The sequence below is a fragment of the Diadema setosum genome, chromosome 11 (genome assembly GCF_964275005.1).
Source record: "Diadema setosum chromosome 11, eeDiaSeto1, whole genome shotgun sequence".
NCBI classification, from domain to species: Eukaryota; Metazoa; Echinodermata; class Echinoidea; order Diadematoida; family Diadematidae; genus Diadema; species Diadema setosum.
This window is the reverse complement of record NC_092695.1, coordinates 12,325,713-12,344,501: the sequence shown is the minus strand read 5'-3', so window position 1 is coordinate 12,344,501 and position 18,789 is coordinate 12,325,713. Positions and strand designations below refer to the sequence as shown.

The following is an 18,789-nucleotide window of genomic DNA, read 5'->3' as shown; positions in this document are numbered from 1 at the left end:
ATTTTTACAATTAATCACTTTCACTGATTAATTTTATGCTAATTATGGTAGAAAAGTGGTCAGTGACAATTTCCAATAAAAAAACAAAGAAAAAACAAAAGTTGAAAAACAGAGAAATACATAAGAAATTCTGAAAACAATGAAATACATAAGAATTGAAATGACTTTTGGAAGTTTTTGTGATGTACAATATTGTTGAATATACTAAAACAGATTTACAGATAAAAAATTAGACTCTCCTTGCTTTTAATTAGGCTAAAATATGATCTTGAGCTTAATTTGCATAATTTATTAAAATTAGAAATTGATTGTTTCAAAAAATCTTATGACACAATCTTGTACGGTGTAGATTATGACGTGGGTCTCACGCATGCAAAATTTTATCGCGATTGCACCGCTGATGGCCAAGATCTCGGGGTGGAGGTCGGAATCCCCCCGGTCTTGGCATAGCCAAAAAAAGCCCGGCCTTTTTAGGGTTAAGGACTTTTAACTGACTTTGGCCCCTTCATAAGTTTATGCATTGAGTAATTTTCAAGGTATGGAGAAAAAGTGCAATTTCTGTATTGAATAGTAAATTGTTACCATTTTAATCTGGCCTTTGACCCTTGACCTTTGACACTAAAATTCATAAAAGAATCATTGTCAGGCAGAACATGCGTAAATATGTACTAAGTTTCAAGATAACTTGAGCCACTTCCGAGATATGGGGGAAGAAGTAATGTTCAGCACTTTCACTTGATCTTTGACCTTTTGACCTTTGACCTTTTTGGAAAAAAACAAAACAAAACTTCCCAGAGAATTTCTATTGGGTTAAACATGCATACGCCAAGTTTAAAAAGAAAATAATCCTGCAGGCATTGCATAAATATGAGGGAAATAGTACAATTTTGAAGTGTTACCCTTGACCTTTGACCCTGACCTTTGACCCCATGAACCCAAAGTTCCCTAGATAATAATTGTCAGTCAGTACATGCATATATACTATGTTCCATGAAGATACCTCGAACCATTTTCAAGATATGAAGAAAAAAGTGAAATTTTAACATTTTTACTTGACCTTTTGATCTCTGACCTTTGACCTCATGACCCAAAACTTTCATCAGAGAATCTTAATTGGGTAATACATGTATACACTACCTTTCAAGAAAATATCTTCAGGCATTGAATAGATATGGGGGAAATAGTGAAATTTTTAGCATTTGACCTTGACCTTTTGACCTTTGACCTTGAGAATGTGCACCAAAAAGTTATAGGCACAACTTCACACCTTAATACATATACATGCCAAGTTTCATGAGGATACCTCAAAAGGTTTTTTAGTTACGCTGTCCACAAAATTCATTACAGACGGACGGACGACCTGAAAACATAACGAGGTCGGCACCACTTCGTGGCGGAGGCATAAAAATGACATCAAAATTAGATACTCAATTTCCAAAGGAATCTTCATCTGAATTATGTGCAAATTATGGGATGACAAATAAGGATTTTATTTCTTCTTTTTTTTTTTTTTCCTGAGAAGCCTTGCTTAGACAAGTTACACAATAAATCGGTGCTTCACAACAAACATGCTAAATTATGCCACCGAATATGGAATGTTTCATGTGTAATTTTCAGGCCTATATGCTATGTAATACCAGCCAAAAATGAAGACAAATACATGTAAAAATAAAAACATGCACACATTTTGTATCCCATATTCAAATATGTAAATTGATCCCACTCCATCTCATTACATTTTGAGATGCAGTGAAATAAAAAAAAAACTAGATATATCGCTACGGCTACTGATATGCCTCCGCCATAATGCATGGTTCTCCTAATAGGTCTATAGTACAATGTCTTGACAATGTGTGATGACAGTTTAACATAATTGGCAAAATATTAAAATGACAGGTTTGACACAAATGTGCTGAATGTTCACTTTCCTAGAACTAGGTTCAATTGGATGAATGATTAAAATGTCAGAGTGCAGATTTTGGGGGAACTGATGATTTTTACTTGACTATTGACCCTTTTATAAGTTTATGCATTGAGTAATTTTCAAGGTATTGAGAAAAAGTATAATTTCAGTATCAAATGGGAAAATAGCATTATCTAAACCTGGCCTTTGACCTTTGACCTCACAGTTCCAAAGAGAATCACTGTTAGGTTAAACATGCATAAATATGTAAGTTTCATGATGATACCTTGAGTTACTTTCGAGATATGGAGGAAACAGTGCAATTTAGCACTTTCACTTGACCTTTTACCTTTTGACCTTTGACCTTTTGGCAAGAAACTTCCCCAAAAATATATATTGGGTAATACATGCCATACATCAAGTTAAAAAAAAAAAAAAAAAAACCTTCAGGCATATTGCATTTTAAGAAAAGTAGTGATATTTTGAGGAGTTGACCTTGACCTTTGACCCCCTGACCTTTGACCCATGACCCCCAACTTCCCTAGATAATCACTGCCCATCGGTACAAGCATATATACTAAGTTCCATGAGAATACCTTGAACCATTTGCAAGATATGGAGAAAAACATGAAATTTCAATGTTTTTTTTCACGAAATAACCTGTGACCTTTGACCTTTGACCCTGTGACCCTAAAATCCACACAAAGTATTATCCCCCAAGGATATACCCTCATACCAAGTTTGATGTAAAACCACCACACGGTTCTTGAGATATCGACAAAAACAAAACGGGACGGACGGACGTACGGACGTACGGACGGACGGACGACCCGAAAACATAATGCCTCCGGCCACTTCGTTGCGGAGGCATAAAAAGTTCATATTACTGCCAGATCACCCATAATTATTGGTGATTGCTAAAAAATTATCCATTACTATATAAAAACAAAATTTCTGAAAGTCAGTGCAAATGACTTTACAAACATAATACAAGAGGACATGCAAAAATAAACTACACTTGTAATCTGTACACTAAGGATGGCACACAATTGTATATAGAATAACACAATAATGATTATTGTTAAGAAAGCACTTTTGGACCATGTTGTGCTCCTAACCCTTTACAAAATGTTATCACCTTAGTCACTGGGATCAAACATTCCCCTACAGTGCACAAACTAGGGTGTCCACATCCCTACAGAAGTGGTGATAGAGAGATTTGTAAACAGCGCATGATTTTATTCTTTTTTAATGGGAAATTTTCGATTCTCAAAGTTGCAATTATCATAATGAGGTGTGACATGACAGGTGTGTCTCATGGTGAGATTAATTATTACTTTTACTATTCTATAAAAGTGACAGGAAAGGGTAATTCCAGACTGCGATAGCAATCTAATGATACAAATCGATGACTTTCCATTCTGACAAGACATGAGCACATCAAACAATCACTGAGCATGATTAAACCCTAGTCCGAACTGTAAAAAACAGACATAAGAAAATGCTATCTGCATATTAAACGCAGTGTTTTGATTGTGAGTTTACTACAAGAGGAGGCAACAGAACTAAGTAGCACCTCAAGACTTGGCAATTTTTGCCTTGTCAGCAAACTCCTGACTGAGGAGGCGCATGACATCCGCATGATTTGTCGCTGAGTGAGTCTTCTTGACTGATGCATAGTTCTGCTTGACAAACATGGCGAAGGGGTTTGGGCCCCGGGCCTTGGCAGGGGTGCCGTCCTTGTTGAGCGTTGGCTGGAGCTCCAACCTACCACTGCAGTAGGCACAGCAGAATCGAGAGGTATCCACTGACTTGGAGTGGCGGCCGATGCTATAGAGAGAGAAAGATAAGACAGATATATGCATAGATGGGGCCTGTTTTGTACAAAGGACATCACAAGTACTAGAAGTCATAGTGTCAGCTAGTGACACAATATCAGCTACTGTAAAAGTGGATATTTTCATGCAACTAATTTTTCGCGCTTGGCTGGGTAAGAAGAGATTCATGTGTTTTTAATTCCACGGAATCAAGACATCAACTACTGGAACGTATGGCAAGCAAAAATATTTGTGTGCGTTTCTTTTCGCCCTAGTTTCTGGTTGCTCAAAATGTGTGAAAATCTCAACACCACGAAAATTTCCACTTTTACAGTATATACTAATATTCTTTTAAGCTTTCCATGGTGGTAAAACTTTTAGCAGTGGGTGGTTTCACAGTACAGTGGTCTCCCATTATAACGCAATGCTCGGGACCGGCAGTTTTCTTTCGTGATAACGAAATTTCGTTATAACCAAACAAATAGGCCTACAATATATACGAAAAAAAGGAAACCACGCATATAAAACGTCATGTTCTGTTTGTTGAATTTAGGTGTATCAGAATCTGTGTGTTTTGTAATAGAGAACCTTTGGAACAATTAAACGAACCTTATTTAATTTCAGATTATTGTAATATAATAACGCAAGTTCCTCTCGGAAACTGTACGTGACACACGGAGCGAAAACAGTGATGTGAAGCGTTCGCCATGCAGAGAGGCTATAAATGCTTATTCCACTTTTTCAGAAGCGATCCGCATTTCATTATAACGGAGCACATTTCTTTTGTTTTTCTTTGTCAGTGGCGCTCAGAAAAGACTTCGTTATAACGAAAATTTCGCTATAACCGTGTTCGTTATAAGCACATTTTATACCATCGACTTTAGTGGCAATTATTTTGGGACCAGAAGTTTTATTTCGTTATATTTTGTTATGACGAAATTTCGTTATAACCGTGTTCGTTGTCACGGGAGTGCACTGTACTCCATTATTCTGTCTTGGACGTGAATTTGGTCCTAAAATGGACCTACTCGGTCTCAGCATTTCTGTAAGCACATTCTTACCACACTCCTCTACTATGAAAATACTCACCACTGAACACTAACAGCTATTGAAATACTGGTAGCTAACTGGTTATTGCCCAGCTGCTCATCACGGAAACCCAAAAGTAGGGAAAGTTGTAAACATGACGATCATGGTAAAGAATCCCCCCTCCCCCTCCATTAAATTACCCGTACTGTTTACGTGGAATATTTCACGAGGTTTTTATTTTCGCGAATTTCGCAAGTCAGGTGCTATTCACAAATTTAAAGACACATGAAAATATTGACTCTGATCCCGATGTGAATGTGACATACACGTTTACACTTCTCCCTTCAGTACAGGACTCCGCGATCGCGAATTTAACCACTCGTGAAATAGAAATTCCTGATTCGCGAAAATTTAGACTTGTGAAATATATGGCGTATATAGTACTCTCCACATAGATTGGTCACAATTGTTTATATACATCTTCATCATGATCATCAATTTAGAGTGTCCACGTGAGGTTATTACATACACTTGTACTTTTTCTTCTCCATGACTGTTTCAATGTTACTTTGTGTTTTCAAGTCTACATGGAGATAAAATTTGAACATGAATCTGGAACATGCATCATGATAGAATTCATCCTCCATTCATGAATGCAAACACACATATCGTCGCTGGGGTGACAAGACCTTGTATCTGCAAATTTGGTGAAAATGACTTTTTTTGATTAGTGGTCAAATAATGGGTTAAGTGATGTCCTGTCCGAATCCCAACTGTCTTACCCCAAAATGAAGCCACTACGGCATGTCAAAGGAAAGGCTATCCCATTCGCCACAGTGCTTTGCCGCCATGTTTTTTGGCTCTCCTGAACATTTGACGTTTTGTAGATACGAGGTCTTGTCGCCCCAGCGACGATATGTACTTGCATACATACATGCCTACATGGATACAGTATACAGTTGTACGTGATATATTTAGCGAGTATAATTTTCCACAAATCAGGAATTTCTGACAATTTTGTGAACAGCTAAATCTGCGATTGTGGAGGACTGTACTGAAGGGAGAAATGTATGAGTGCATGACACATTCATGACAGGATCAGAGTTAATATTTTCATATGTTTTTAGATTCATGAATAGCATCTGACTCACAAAATTTGTGAAAATAAAAACCTATCTGTAACGAAAAATTCAGTGTATACAGTATCTACTTGCTTATGTACATATGGACATGTATACTTAATTATACACACACACACAAATATGCATATATGTACATACATTATACATTAGACATACTTCAGATTTATTCTGGTATATCATTACCAAGAGAGCCACACAGCATCACTCTTGGGTCTGTTTCATCAAGAGGTCTGTCTGAACTAACTGTCTGAAAGTTTCAACTGTTACAATTACCACGGCAGAACTAGGGAATATTTAACCCTAAAAAGACTGGGGGGGGGGGGCCTAAAAGGCCCCCCCCCTCGACATTTCGCGCAATTACTCTGCAACACGCAATGCTCTCGCCGCGATGCTCTATGACTTTTTTCTTTCGAGTTTCCCGCACATTTTGACACCAAATTTGTGACGCCCGGGGGTACGGTTCTGAAGTTACATAACTTTTTGTACATGCACGTGAGGCCGAAAATGGCTCAAAAATGTGATTTTGTGTACAAAGTCAATGCAAATTTAGTTTTTTCACATGGCTCATATAAATATGCTTATTTTTACTCTCAATGGCTAAAATTAATTTGTTTTAGGAGTATTATGCTTCAAAAAGTGTCTGCCACAAATTTTGTTAAAAAAAACAACAAAAACAAAAGGTCGAAAAAACAAAGAAATACATAAGAAATTCATAAAACAATAAAAAAGATAAGAAATTAATTTTGATACCGAATTTTTTTTCAAGTACATTTGCTAAGAATGCCACTAAGAATAATTAGACCAAAAATGAGCACTTTTGGAGCTTTCTTTACTGATTTAGATCAAAGAGTCTAATTTCTCGCATAAATTAGCATAATTAATCAAAATAAAATAAAAGAAGACTATTTTGTAAAATTTGAATATACAATCTTGTAGATTACATCGCACACTACCATTGTGCACATTTTCGCGACGATCGCGCGATCCACGGCCGAGATCTTAAGGGGGGGCCCTTTAGGCCCCCCCCCCCCCCCCAGTCTTTCAAGCTACCAAAATAGCCCAGTCTTTTTAGGGTTAAAATGCTCACATACAAACTGCACCTCTCCCAACTTAGAACACTTGTAAACCTCTTTACGAAACAGGCGCCAGGCGATTTTAAAAAAAAAAATAAAATACAAACAAACAAACAAACAAACGTGCCAGATTAGACTCACATGTTTCCACACTGGACACACTTGTACTTGTACTTGGTGTGGATCTCATACGTGTGGCATCGCTTGATAATGGGGATCTCTGGATGAGCCAGATTGGCCTTGGCAGCCCTGTAAATAAGACCACACAAGCATACACAAATCTTATACCATGCAGCCATACCTTTCAAAATCTGAACATTGATTTGCAGACTATTTTAATCTGAAGATCATAAAGGAAAAGAGAGAGAAAAAAAAGCAGAATATTGCTGCTCTGTTGAGTATTCTGAAGAATGCAGCTCATGCTGTGTACTAACAAGGATTTACAGCAGCAAATTTGTTTCCAATTTCTTCACATTTCTAGATTATGATCTTTTAATTTATGAATGGAAAAGGATAATAGTCCTGTATGTCCATGTCCACATTGGTACAGTACTTGTCAACATACACAGTCTTCAGCATTTCTCCTGTGATTTCATTGAACTTAGTCCAAATGAATCAAAAACATATTGGCATATATTCGACCATTTGGAGCAAGGGCAATGCAATTGCTCCATAAATATGGTATCTTTACTGAAATTATATACTGTAAAAGTGGATATTTTTGCGTGTCTAATTTTTCGTGCTTAGTCGGGTTAGAAGAGTTTCGTGTGTTTGTAATTCCGTGGAATCAAGACGTCAACTACTGGAACATATGGCAAGCAAAATATTCACATGCTTTTAGTATCGCGCTAGTTTCTGGTTGCGCGAAATGCGCGAAAATTTCCACTTTTACAGTATGGGGCTTTTGAATACAAGGACATTAATTTAAACATGGTGTGAGTTTCAAGACTCTTATCGTGTTAATGATACATTCATAAGAACTGTTTTAAAAAGGAAAGATTCACAGCATGTTGGTTCAAGACAGTCAAATAAGTGATATTATGGTATTCATCATAAAGGCTTTGGGTAGTTCCACCTTAAAGGTAATGTAACCAGTAGCTGCCTGCTAAGCTGATGAAGTTGTATTATCAATGCAGAATCAATGAGTGCCATTCAATTAAATACTAGGAATTGAGAAATGTGAATTTAAATGAGTCAGGAATGCCTCCCAGTTCCACATTTAAGATGGTTGGACTCTATGTGCTTCATGACACTGTCAATAGCAATGTTCAAGCTTGTCAAAATTGATATTCTATAGTATTTGTGATGCAGTGAATGGCGCATACATATGAACACTTTTTCACTCAGCAAGTTTGCTACCAAGCCACACTGTCACACACTGAGTTGATTGTCTCACCCAACGACAGACCAGTATCATATCCTGGTTAAAGCATTGAGATCTATTCATTTCTAATGCAAATATACAATGAAAACAACATTTGAACCAAAATGCGTGGGCTTTCACTATTACATGTATGATATCAAAGTGCATTTTATAATAGAGTCACAAATACAATGGACCTTTAAATTGAGTAGAAGTGCTCATGTCTGCTACTTAATTGATGGAGCTCTCTCATCAAATGCTTTCATCTTGTCAACATGTCATCTTCCTCCGCAACAGCCAGGACTTGATTCATATAAATGACTTACAATAACAATTTTCATCAATCCTACAGTTGTTGTCATTATGTCACCTGATGCCCTTCTGTAAAGCACAGGCAGTATCCCCAAAATGAAGTTATTATAAAAGGCACACAGACAGACATCAATGTGGTGGGGGAAAAAAAGCCTCACAAACACAGAACTAAAGATAATATTTATAATAGGGTGCTATAACCTTCAGGATACAAAGATGACCCACCAGTATTTCCAGAAGCGGCCATGACCATCACTGACCCCATGGATCAGCCATGCAGCTGCGTGACACAACTCATGGATCAGAGTGTCTCTCAAGCGTTCTGTAGAAAATAAATTAGGAAAGTGGAATAGTGAAATGGGATTCAAACCATCAGACTACACCATCAGAATGTTCTGGATGTGCATGACCACACCATCAGACTATCCTGGGTGTAAATGACCACTCCATCAGACAACCCTGGGTGTGCATGAACACTCAATCAGACTACCCTGGGTGTACATGACCTCACAATCAGACTACCTTAGGTGCACATGAACACACCATCTGGCTACCTTGGGTGTACATGGCCACACCATCAGACTACCCTGGGTGTGCATTAAAACACTTTGGGTGGTCATGAACACTCCATCAGACTTAAACTACCTTGGGTGCAAATGACCACATCATCAGACTACCCTGGGTGCACATGACCACTCCATCAAACTACCCTTGGTGCACATGACCACACCATCTGACTACCCTGGTGTACATGACCACACCATCTGACTACCATGGGTGTACATGACCACTCCATCAGACTTCCCTAGGTGTACATGACCACACCATCTGACTGCCTTGGGTATACATGGCCACTCCATCAGACTAACCTTGGTGTGCATAGCAACACCATCTGACTACACTGGGTGTGCATGAACAGTCCATCAGACTACCCTGAGTGTGCATGACCACACCATCTGACTTCCTTGGGTGTACATGACCACTCCATCAGACTACCCTGGGTGTGCATGACAACACCATCTGACGACCCTGGGTGTGCATGACTACACTATCTGACTTCCCTGGGTGAACATGACCACTCCATCGGATTACCTTAGGTTTTCATCACCACACCAATGTTGCTTGCTAAGTGTAGTACTAATATATGGTACAAAAAAAAAAAAAAAAAATAGTACTAGTGCGAAGAAGAAGAAGAAGAAGAAGAAGAAGAAGAAGAAACAAATAACAAATTAAAAAAAAAAATCAAATTGCTAACTACAGACTAGGATTAGCCTTTATCAATATAACTTCCAGAAGGAAATTCCTACTCTCAAACCTTCATACCGTGCTTACATGACATGCAAAACCAGTTATGAAACTTTGAAAATAAGAGTTATTTCAAATCAAGGCATACATGCATTCTTGTACCAGTGTTTATATTTTTACAAATCATGATGTTTAATCAACAATCAGTATTGTGCATACACACTTTCCACCATTTGTTCATTTATTTGCATGGCTTCTTATTACTTTAGAATGAGTTATACACAAAAAAATTCCATCTAGATACCTTGTATTTCAACGTGGTGAGGCAAATACCTAGACGTGCACAACAAACATTGGAGATTTAATTTTGAAAAAAAAAAAGAATAAAGGTTTCTCCTTGCTGAAACCATCCTTTAGAGATGGCCTTGTCTCAGTACAAATCATAGTTTGATTTGTGAATAGCTACAGTTTTTATACAGGACACATTTACCTGCAGAGTCACAGACTTTTATGGAGAGTTCAATTCTGGCAGTTCGCTCATTCCCAAGCCTCTTCTTGTAGAAACAGAATCCAGCCGTCTTCCGCATCCTTGTGTTCCACGTGATGCTAAAATCTGCAGGAAGCTGCAAATATATGATGTACACATGTGACAACAGTGGGATGAATGTCAAAGATGACCTTTGAACCTCTCTAACCCTAAATGGATGATAGCTGCCTTCAACCAAAAATAGATCTTGGAAGTTTCCTGCACATATCATCATTCTATTCCAGGAGATAGGCTGAGATAAAAATGTTTCTTATAAATGAATGGAAATTCATCCATATTTATGCTTCTGTTCATGGATATTCATACATAGTAATCAAACTCAGTGGTCATTTTTTCAGCATAAAAGCTTGAAATGTTTTTATGAGTCAAAAAGTAGTCTCTTCTAATCAGATTCAGGTCTCCTTTTGATCCACTATCAAAAGCAAGCTAAGACTTAGCTTAATGCTTAATCAAGAACAGCTCAATAGCTTATCCACACCTGAGCAATTCTGCATCATGCATTCAACCTATTGATTTCTCGCAATGCTGGCATTGTTGCATTGTTAATGAATACCCTACAATTCTAACATTTTATGTGCTTTGAGTAACAATTGGTACAGAAAACCCCACAGCTAAATTTGTACACTATGTCTGAAGTCCCTGACAAAGAAAGCATTAATCAAACCTGTATAACACCCTTATCACCCTGCTGGCATACCAAGAAAATCCAAGTTGATTTCAATCGGACTGCAGAATAGTTTCAACTTTAATATCCTACTATCCATTCATTTTTCCTAATTTTTTTTCATCAATCAAAGACTGACTGTAAAACCACATTATTGCTAATTTCACGTACTAAATAAGCCACTATTTTCGAGCACAGTTAACCCGTTGAGGACGGTTTGATTTTGCTACAACACGCATTTCCCATAGACACCTGCCCGAGTATACTCGAGACTCGTCCTCAACGGGTTAATTTTGCGAATGAGGAGGTCACAGACATTTTCGCAAAATGTTGTTTTCACAAATTGACACTGAGGCTGTCATAAGTGCACTATCACCCTTGCGCATAGCGACATTTTTGCATGTTGTTAAACCTACAGTCCAACAATGATTTGCAAAATTCACAGAAATTAAACCCTCATGAAAATAACGGCTTATATACAGTGGGCAGATATTATAACTTCCAAACAGTAGACTAGTACATTGGTGACTACACAAACCTTGTCATCAAAAACAGTTTTGTTGTACAGCTTGAACAACCTCTGAGTGAGTTCGTCTCTGTTCCTCTTGAAGTCGCTGACATATCTGGATCTGGTGGGCATTCCTTTGCTTGGGGTTGACAGAGAGGCGAGGAAGGAGGGCGTTGCCGCGCCACTCGTTCTGGAAGGGGTGGCGAATGACGGTGGAAGATTTGACGACGAGCTAGTCTTAACCTGTAATGGACGTCTGGGTTTGGTGGATGTGGTCTTTGCTGATGTCGTCTTCGCAGATGTAATCTTTGCAGATGTCTTTTGTGAGGGTATTGATGTTGAACGGCCTGTAGAAGCGGTGGCTAGGGGCACAAGGGAATCATAGAAAAGAGAACTGTGACTGGAAAGAGTATCTACAATCTAATTTAGTTCCATACATATCATAGATATGTCCAGGACATGACTGAATCTACAGGTAATTTTGGTAAAAGTAACAGTCTGCACTAATGTGCACACAATGCCATCATGTGGAAAACACCACAATCTGTCCATCAAAAGTATCAGGATATATCTCATCTCTTCCCCCCCCCCCCCCCATGTGGGGTTTTTGTTGCTTTTTTTAAAATTCAATTTACAGGATTAATTAATATAATATTTGTCCTGTTGGAGACGTTATAAAAATGACTCATACGGAACAAAACGGCCCACAAAAAAACAACCACAAAACACAGGTGGTGTGTTGCCTACCTTTGGGTCTCTTTTCCTGTGGAGCTGGAGTCCATCTTGGAGGAGTGAAGTCATCGTCGTCATCAGAGACAGGAAATGGACTTATTGCAGTCTGATAATAATAAAAACAACAACAACAACAAAACACACACAAGACATCTGAATCAGCAAAGGTACATGCCATATTCTTGTAGTACAGATTGCAACAACACAATCTTCACGGGAAATACAGCATAAAACTGCCTACAGGATATTTCTACTAACACTCATCCCACAGTACAAAGCTAAAAACAATTTAACTTTAAAAATTCACAATGTGCTCCATTGTGCCATATCCTCAAATTCAACTTACAAGTTCCTGATCATTATTAATGCTTTGACTTTTATATGTTTATACAAGATTCCAAGTCGGTGCTTTCTATCTGTGGGTTTCCTCTGCAATTTTGCCAGTCTTCAGCACTCCAACTACATTGTATATTTTTTTTCTGTGTTTGAAAGGAATGACCTTGTAAAGTACAAGGGAATGATCATAAAGTGAGAAATATTAATCTACTGTAGTCATACAAATGAATCAAATGAAAGATGAACAATTTGCTTAAATGATAAAATCTTTTCAAAATTTTCAGTGACTGCAAGCTCCATACACCAAAGTGGTGAGAACATGTGAAGTTGGCTTTTTGGCATCTGCATACTCTAAAAAATGAGTGAATAAATATTTGTGAGGATGGGCAACTTCAAACATAATCATACAACAAAGATATCCAACAAGGAGAAGTATCACAAAGAAATATTTTGATCTGCACCACAAAAAGTTCATTGATTGAAAATGTTAGAAAAAGAGTTATAACATATCACATACCTTTTCCTCCTGACGTGTTAGTGGATTATCACAATTGTTTATTTTCAGGTAAAAAACGTCGTCATCCTCATCATCACTGTTACTCGTAAGGGGTGTATCATCAATGAAGTCATCATCGTCAGCTATGACAAAGACTTCTTCATCAGAAGCCGCCTGATCACTGGCAGGTTGCTGAGGGGTCTTGATAGCATTCAAAACTATGATAAAGTAAAGGGGAGATGTTTACATTTGGTACTTAGTACACCAACATGACATACTCACATACAGTTAATGTAACAAGAGCTGAAGTATCTCACAGTGAACTTGTTTCAATATTCATTATGGGCCTACATGTATGGAATCACTCTCAGTTTAAACACATTCTATCCCTTAAAAAAATATGGTACATGTTTTATGGTCAAAATGTGATATTCATAGGTTTTTTTCACTCAAAGTGAATGTAAGAGGTTTGAGAATCCTACAAAAATTCAATTAAAAAAATTTACCACAATAACATTGTGCATTTGGATCTAGAATTTTGCAATCATTTTGTCAAATCAACACTTACTCTGAAGGTCATTTTTCTATTTAAAAGACACTCTTTGAATATTGGAAAGGAAATTCTATGAATTCACAATCTGTTACATCAGTCCAATTTCTTACAGCAGTCTTTCTCGTCATTTAGTTCTTGGGTAAATATTGAGTATAACATATATATCCTGGTAATTTCAGATCCGACATTAAATAGGTAGAAGATGATAGGCACATGTCTCTGAGGAACACTGAACATTTGATCAATGATTTGAACAACATTCATTTTTCAAGTTTGAATGTTTCTTTTAATGCTATGAAGGACAAAGAAAAGCAAGACTTACAGGACTCAAAGTCATCGTCACTGCTTGAATCCATGTTCTTTGTAACACTACAATTGTAGGTGAAGAACATTAAAAAGGGAAATATAATAAGTCATTGGTGCAATATCTGGCCAACATAAAGTATTGTGTGTGGAGGATTCTGTGCGTATCAAAATGAACAGTAAATACTGTACATGATCCAAGTTGATCTAAAAATAACAGTGGAATGAAAAGTGATGAATATGTGCAATAATTCTACAGTTGTTTCAATGCTATTCATTATTCATATTTTACCATGTGACTCAGTACATGGCACCTCTTTCTTTTCAGCCGAGCAACTTGGCATTTGTTTGAATTGACACTTGTGACTAAAATTTTTCTTCACAATCATTAAAAAAGTAATTTGGCACTGCGGATGAGCATTATAATAGTAGCCATTCACATCTTTGGGAATATAGGGTTGGCAGGGTTATACCACATATGTCATTTTCATCCAAAACCAGTGAAATAAAGGTCAAATTCAAGTGCATGCTCCTTCATTCAGCAAAGCAATATGTAGTATTGATGACAAACTATGACTTGTTTTCATTCAGCTATAAAAAAATCTTCCCATAATGTACTAATCAATGAAGAAGCATTGTACTTCCTGAGGCAGTATTTTACACTAAAACCCGTCATCAACTCGCAATCTCTTCATGCGTAATAAATTATAGCATACATCATACAAAGTTGGAAACTCAACAATTTTACAGTAATGAAGAATTTCATGTGAAACTGAACACACAATGCAGAAATTCACTTGTTAGTTCTACTGAAAGGACCGAAGAATAAGAGGGCATTAAATCTAAACTGGCAAGAATAACAAGCTGAGTGACTTGGCAATTCCTGTGAGTGTGTGTGTATGTGTGTGTGTGTGTGTGTGTTTTACCTGATCTCTTTCTGCAATCTTGAATCAGCTTCTTTACTGCTCTTCTCAGGATCAGAGTCTTCACCAGATTTCATAGTACCGGTACCACCCTTCTCCAGCTCCTCCTCCTCATCTTCATCTTCGGCTCTCTTTTCCCGTTTAGCCCTCTCTCCTTCCGTCTGGATGCCTTTGTCATCATCTTTCGTGCCATCGTCTGAGTCTTCATTGAGAAAGACGGCCGCAGATTTGGGGTTCGCACAGCTTCTTCTTCTTCTGCTTTTGTGAGATGCTGAAAGTTTGTTTTTACGACTTCTGTGTTTTTCAGCTAACCGCTCTGTCAAACTCAAAACCTGCGTGGCAAGCAAATCTTCAACCTTGTCATCATTGCTGTCACTGTTGTCTTCATTGTTTTCTGTCTGCTGACCACAATCACCATCATAAGAGATTGGTTTGCCCAGAGTTTTGTCGGTGCTATGTGTCCCGCGGCAGCGAGGGGGGCTCATGAGCCATTGTAGCAGCTCGGGAGACTGGCGATCACATGACCTCGGAGTCACCTTTTGGGGCTCAGTACAACTGCTACTTCTCTCAGATATTTTGGCATCATTTATATTGCTATGATCATTGCATACCTGAATGGAGTGGAGATTTGCACAAACTTCTGTCACAGCACTATCAAAACTCTCTCTGGCGTTTGAGTCTAAAGCACATCTTTCAGTTAGTTTTGTTGTCGTGCAATCCACTGCGGTTCCATTAGCTGCTGGCAGTGGGTCAGTGCTGGACTTGACTGTAGATGCTTCATCAATACTGACGAGGGTACTCGGGTCTAGACAGGAATGAAGTTCGCTTTCTACACAGTCTAAATCCTGCTTGCGTGAATCTTTGCCCACCTTCTCTTGCTCTGGGAAGTCACAATGTCTTGTCTCTAGCTTACAGTTTGAAACCTGCTCATGAACCCAAAACTCGTTTGTGCGATGACGTGTTGTGTGGTCAGCGATACAAGGAGACACATTCAGCCTGTCTGTATAATGAGCTTGTTTACTATCAGCAAGTTTGAAAGTGGGGTCTGCTCTGGAAGACTGTTTGCTGGGCTTTCCTGAAGAGTTGCTGCAGCTTTCTTTGTTTGCTTCCAGCAGAGATCTGACTTCCTCGGAGGGCTGCACATCATGTTGTTTTTTACTTGCCTTTCTTGCCTTCTTTTTCTTCTTTGTGCTGTGTGACAGCTGTATGTAATGAAATAACAACAACAAAAACCCAATGGTCTGAAAATAAATTGGAAACTATCAGTATGAAAACTAAAATAAAATGATGCATGTTGTACAAGTCTTTACTCTTTGACTTACTGGGCATCATCATTTTCATACTGTGTAGGCAGGCCTAATTCAGGTACAGGTACTCCATGGCAGCAAGAACTGAACCTCTTCGCACGGCGTCCCCGTGCGCCAGCACGCAGCACTTGTGTACAGCGACAGGGCTGTGTAAGTTACGTGGGACCACCATTAGGAGTAAGACTCTTTCACTATTGCACAAACTAGAATATCATGTGTATCATAAAGACTTTTTTTTTTTGTACAGTACAGAGCAGTTTTTTGTTTGTTCTTTTTTTTTTTTAGCGAGAGCAATCGAGTAGAATCCTCACGGTACCGTACTGGACCTCACAGTTGTTAGTTATCATTATAGTATTGGTCTAGTACTAGTAGTCCCTGTAGTCAGTACAGTGCACTCCCGTTACAACGAACACGGTTATAACGAAATTTCGTTATTACGAAGTAAAACTTCTACTAGTCCCAAAATTATCGCCATTAAAAGTCTATGGTACAAAATTCGCTTATAGCGAACACGGTTATAGTGAAATCTTCGTTCAACAAAGTCTTTTTCGAGCGCCACTGACAAAGAAAAGCAAAAGAAATGTACTCCATTATAACGAAATGCGGATTGCTTTCGTATCAACAAGTGGTGCGGAACAAACATTTATAGCGTCTCTGCTTCACATCACTGTGTGTTTGCTCCATGTGTCATGCACAGTTTCCGAGGGGAACTTGCGTTACAATACAATAATCTGAAATTAAATAAGGTTTGTTTTATTGTTCCGATGGTTCTTTATTACAAAACACACCGATTCTGATACACCTAAATGTCTGTTGGTTCGGGAAATGAAATAGGGTTTTACCAACATTTTGGCGTTATTCCAAAGATTCGTTATTAATAAGGTTCGTTAATCTGACAATAAAATATGGTTCATATTACGGTTCGTTAGTCTGAAAAATAGGAATCTAAACGTTTGTTAATCAGAACATTGAAAAAAAAGTTTTGTTAATCCCAAAGTGAAAAATGTGAGTCCACGAACAAAACTTAGGTATTGAAAACCTTATAATCGTCTTAAGATAACCAAACCTTCAAAATATTCTTTCTCATTTTTTTGATTAACAAACCTTCTTCGGAATATCAACAAACCTTATTTCATTTTCCGATCAATGAACCTTCAGAAAACGAACAATATATTTATATCTAAATTATGAACTTTCGGAATAACGTATCTTCGGGAGAGCGGAGCTTAAAATGAACAAACCTTCGAAATCCCGGGAATGGCGAAACTTCGGAATATCAATAAGGAGCCTTCAGAGTAGCGAACTTTAGTAAGAAACGAACCTTAGGAATATGAACTGTAAACCGAATCATAAACCGTCATTTTCTATACATGTGTGACAATACAAACAACTTAAGTTTATGCTCTCTTTTAAATGTATTAAATATTCAAACGAAATTAAAATAAAGAGGTACTATCCAATTTCACATAGCTTTCCAGTGCAGTGTACAAGTGTATGATGACTATTCAACAAACAGAATATGTATGATATAGATGTGTGGTTTCCTTTTTTTCGTTATTTTATGTATTTGTTCAGTTATAACGAAATTTCATTGACGAAAGAAAACTGCCGGTCCCAAGTATTTCATTATAACGGGAGTGCACTGTAAACCTATCAGAATCTGAGCATATTAGGAAGTCATATTATTAGGTTAATTAATACTAAATAGGATCAACATGAAAGAATGATACGGTACGCATTTAGTAATTAGATTATCAATTTAAACATATGTTAAATACTATGAATAAACACACTCCCCTACTCTAAAATTGAAAAAAAAAAAAAAGTGATAAGGCCCTACGAATCAGATCGAGACAAAATAAAGTAATATGATTGAGTTTTATAGAGTTTGGTTAGATTTCTAGCTACTGCGACCAGCCCGAACGCGAAGCTCCCACACTGCCACAGTATTGTCATGTGTCTGTCACTAAGTCAGTAAATTGTGTGAAGGAGCTATGGAGCGCCCCAGGGCTAAGGGTTTGGGTTAGAGTTTAACGTTGGGGAATAGGGTGAGGGCGAGGATTTGAGGGTTAGGGAACTTATAGAGTTAGTTAGGTTAGCCCGACCAGACGCTGTTATACGCTATAGCACGTACAGCGATTGGGCTGTGTATCTAGTTAGAGTTAGGTTAGCTGACAGCGAAGTTAGAAATAGAGGCAGAAGCCTAAAAAAAACCCTGTAACGGTTAGGACCTAATCTAAGGTCAAGGATACCAGGCCAGTACTCAGTAGGCCTAGCCAATCTTTTTACCCACTGACTCCCTAACACGTTTTCGTTAGGGAAAGCATCACGGATCACGCTTACCCGCTCGAACAGGGCATCAATACTTTGTTGACCGGAGGTCCATCCTAGTTTACCAGCAACCTGGTCGAATAAGGCGTCCAAGTCGTTTTCGTCGCCAGGTCCAGGGATTGAATGTTGATCCTGCTTACCCATGTTAAAACATACATGACATACAGGCTCATATCCTCTAATCTCCTTTCCGGCGATTTTTGCA

At 38.0% G+C, this 18,789-nt stretch overlaps 1 protein-coding gene across 1 annotated transcript; it reads right to left on the bottom strand.

The window, feature by feature from the left end:
- Positions 1-2,839: 2,839 nt before the first annotated feature.
- LOC140234705 (uncharacterized) lies at positions 2,840-18,729 on the bottom strand. The gene is made up of 10 exons (XM_072314739.1): positions 18,597-18,729; positions 14,950-16,148; positions 14,043-14,089; positions 13,189-13,385; positions 12,351-12,441; positions 11,634-11,965; positions 10,375-10,507; positions 8,865-8,961; positions 7,106-7,213; positions 2,840-3,733 (listed from the first exon to the last, which is right to left on the bottom strand). The coding sequence occupies exons 1-10, from the start codon at positions 18,726-18,728 to the stop codon at positions 3,481-3,483; spliced, it is 2,589 nt and encodes an 862-aa protein (XP_072170840.1). The 5' UTR covers position 18,729; the 3' UTR covers positions 2,840-3,480.
- Positions 18,730-18,789: the final 60 nt, after the last annotated feature.

Excerpts from the sequence above, each read along its gene's own strand:
- LOC140234705 (XM_072314739.1), bottom strand. The coding sequence starts at position 18,728 with ATGGGTAAGCAGGATCAACATTCAATCCCTGGACCTGGCGACGAAAAC. Across the intron at positions 14,090-14,949 it reads AGATTGCAGAAAGAGATCAG|TGTTACAAAGAACATGGATT; the intron begins GTAAAACACACA and ends CTACAATTGTAG. Across the intron at positions 3,734-7,105 it reads TGTGTCCAGTGTGGAAACAT|CATCGGCCGCCACTCCAAGT; the intron begins GTGAGTCTAATC and ends CTCTCTCTATAG.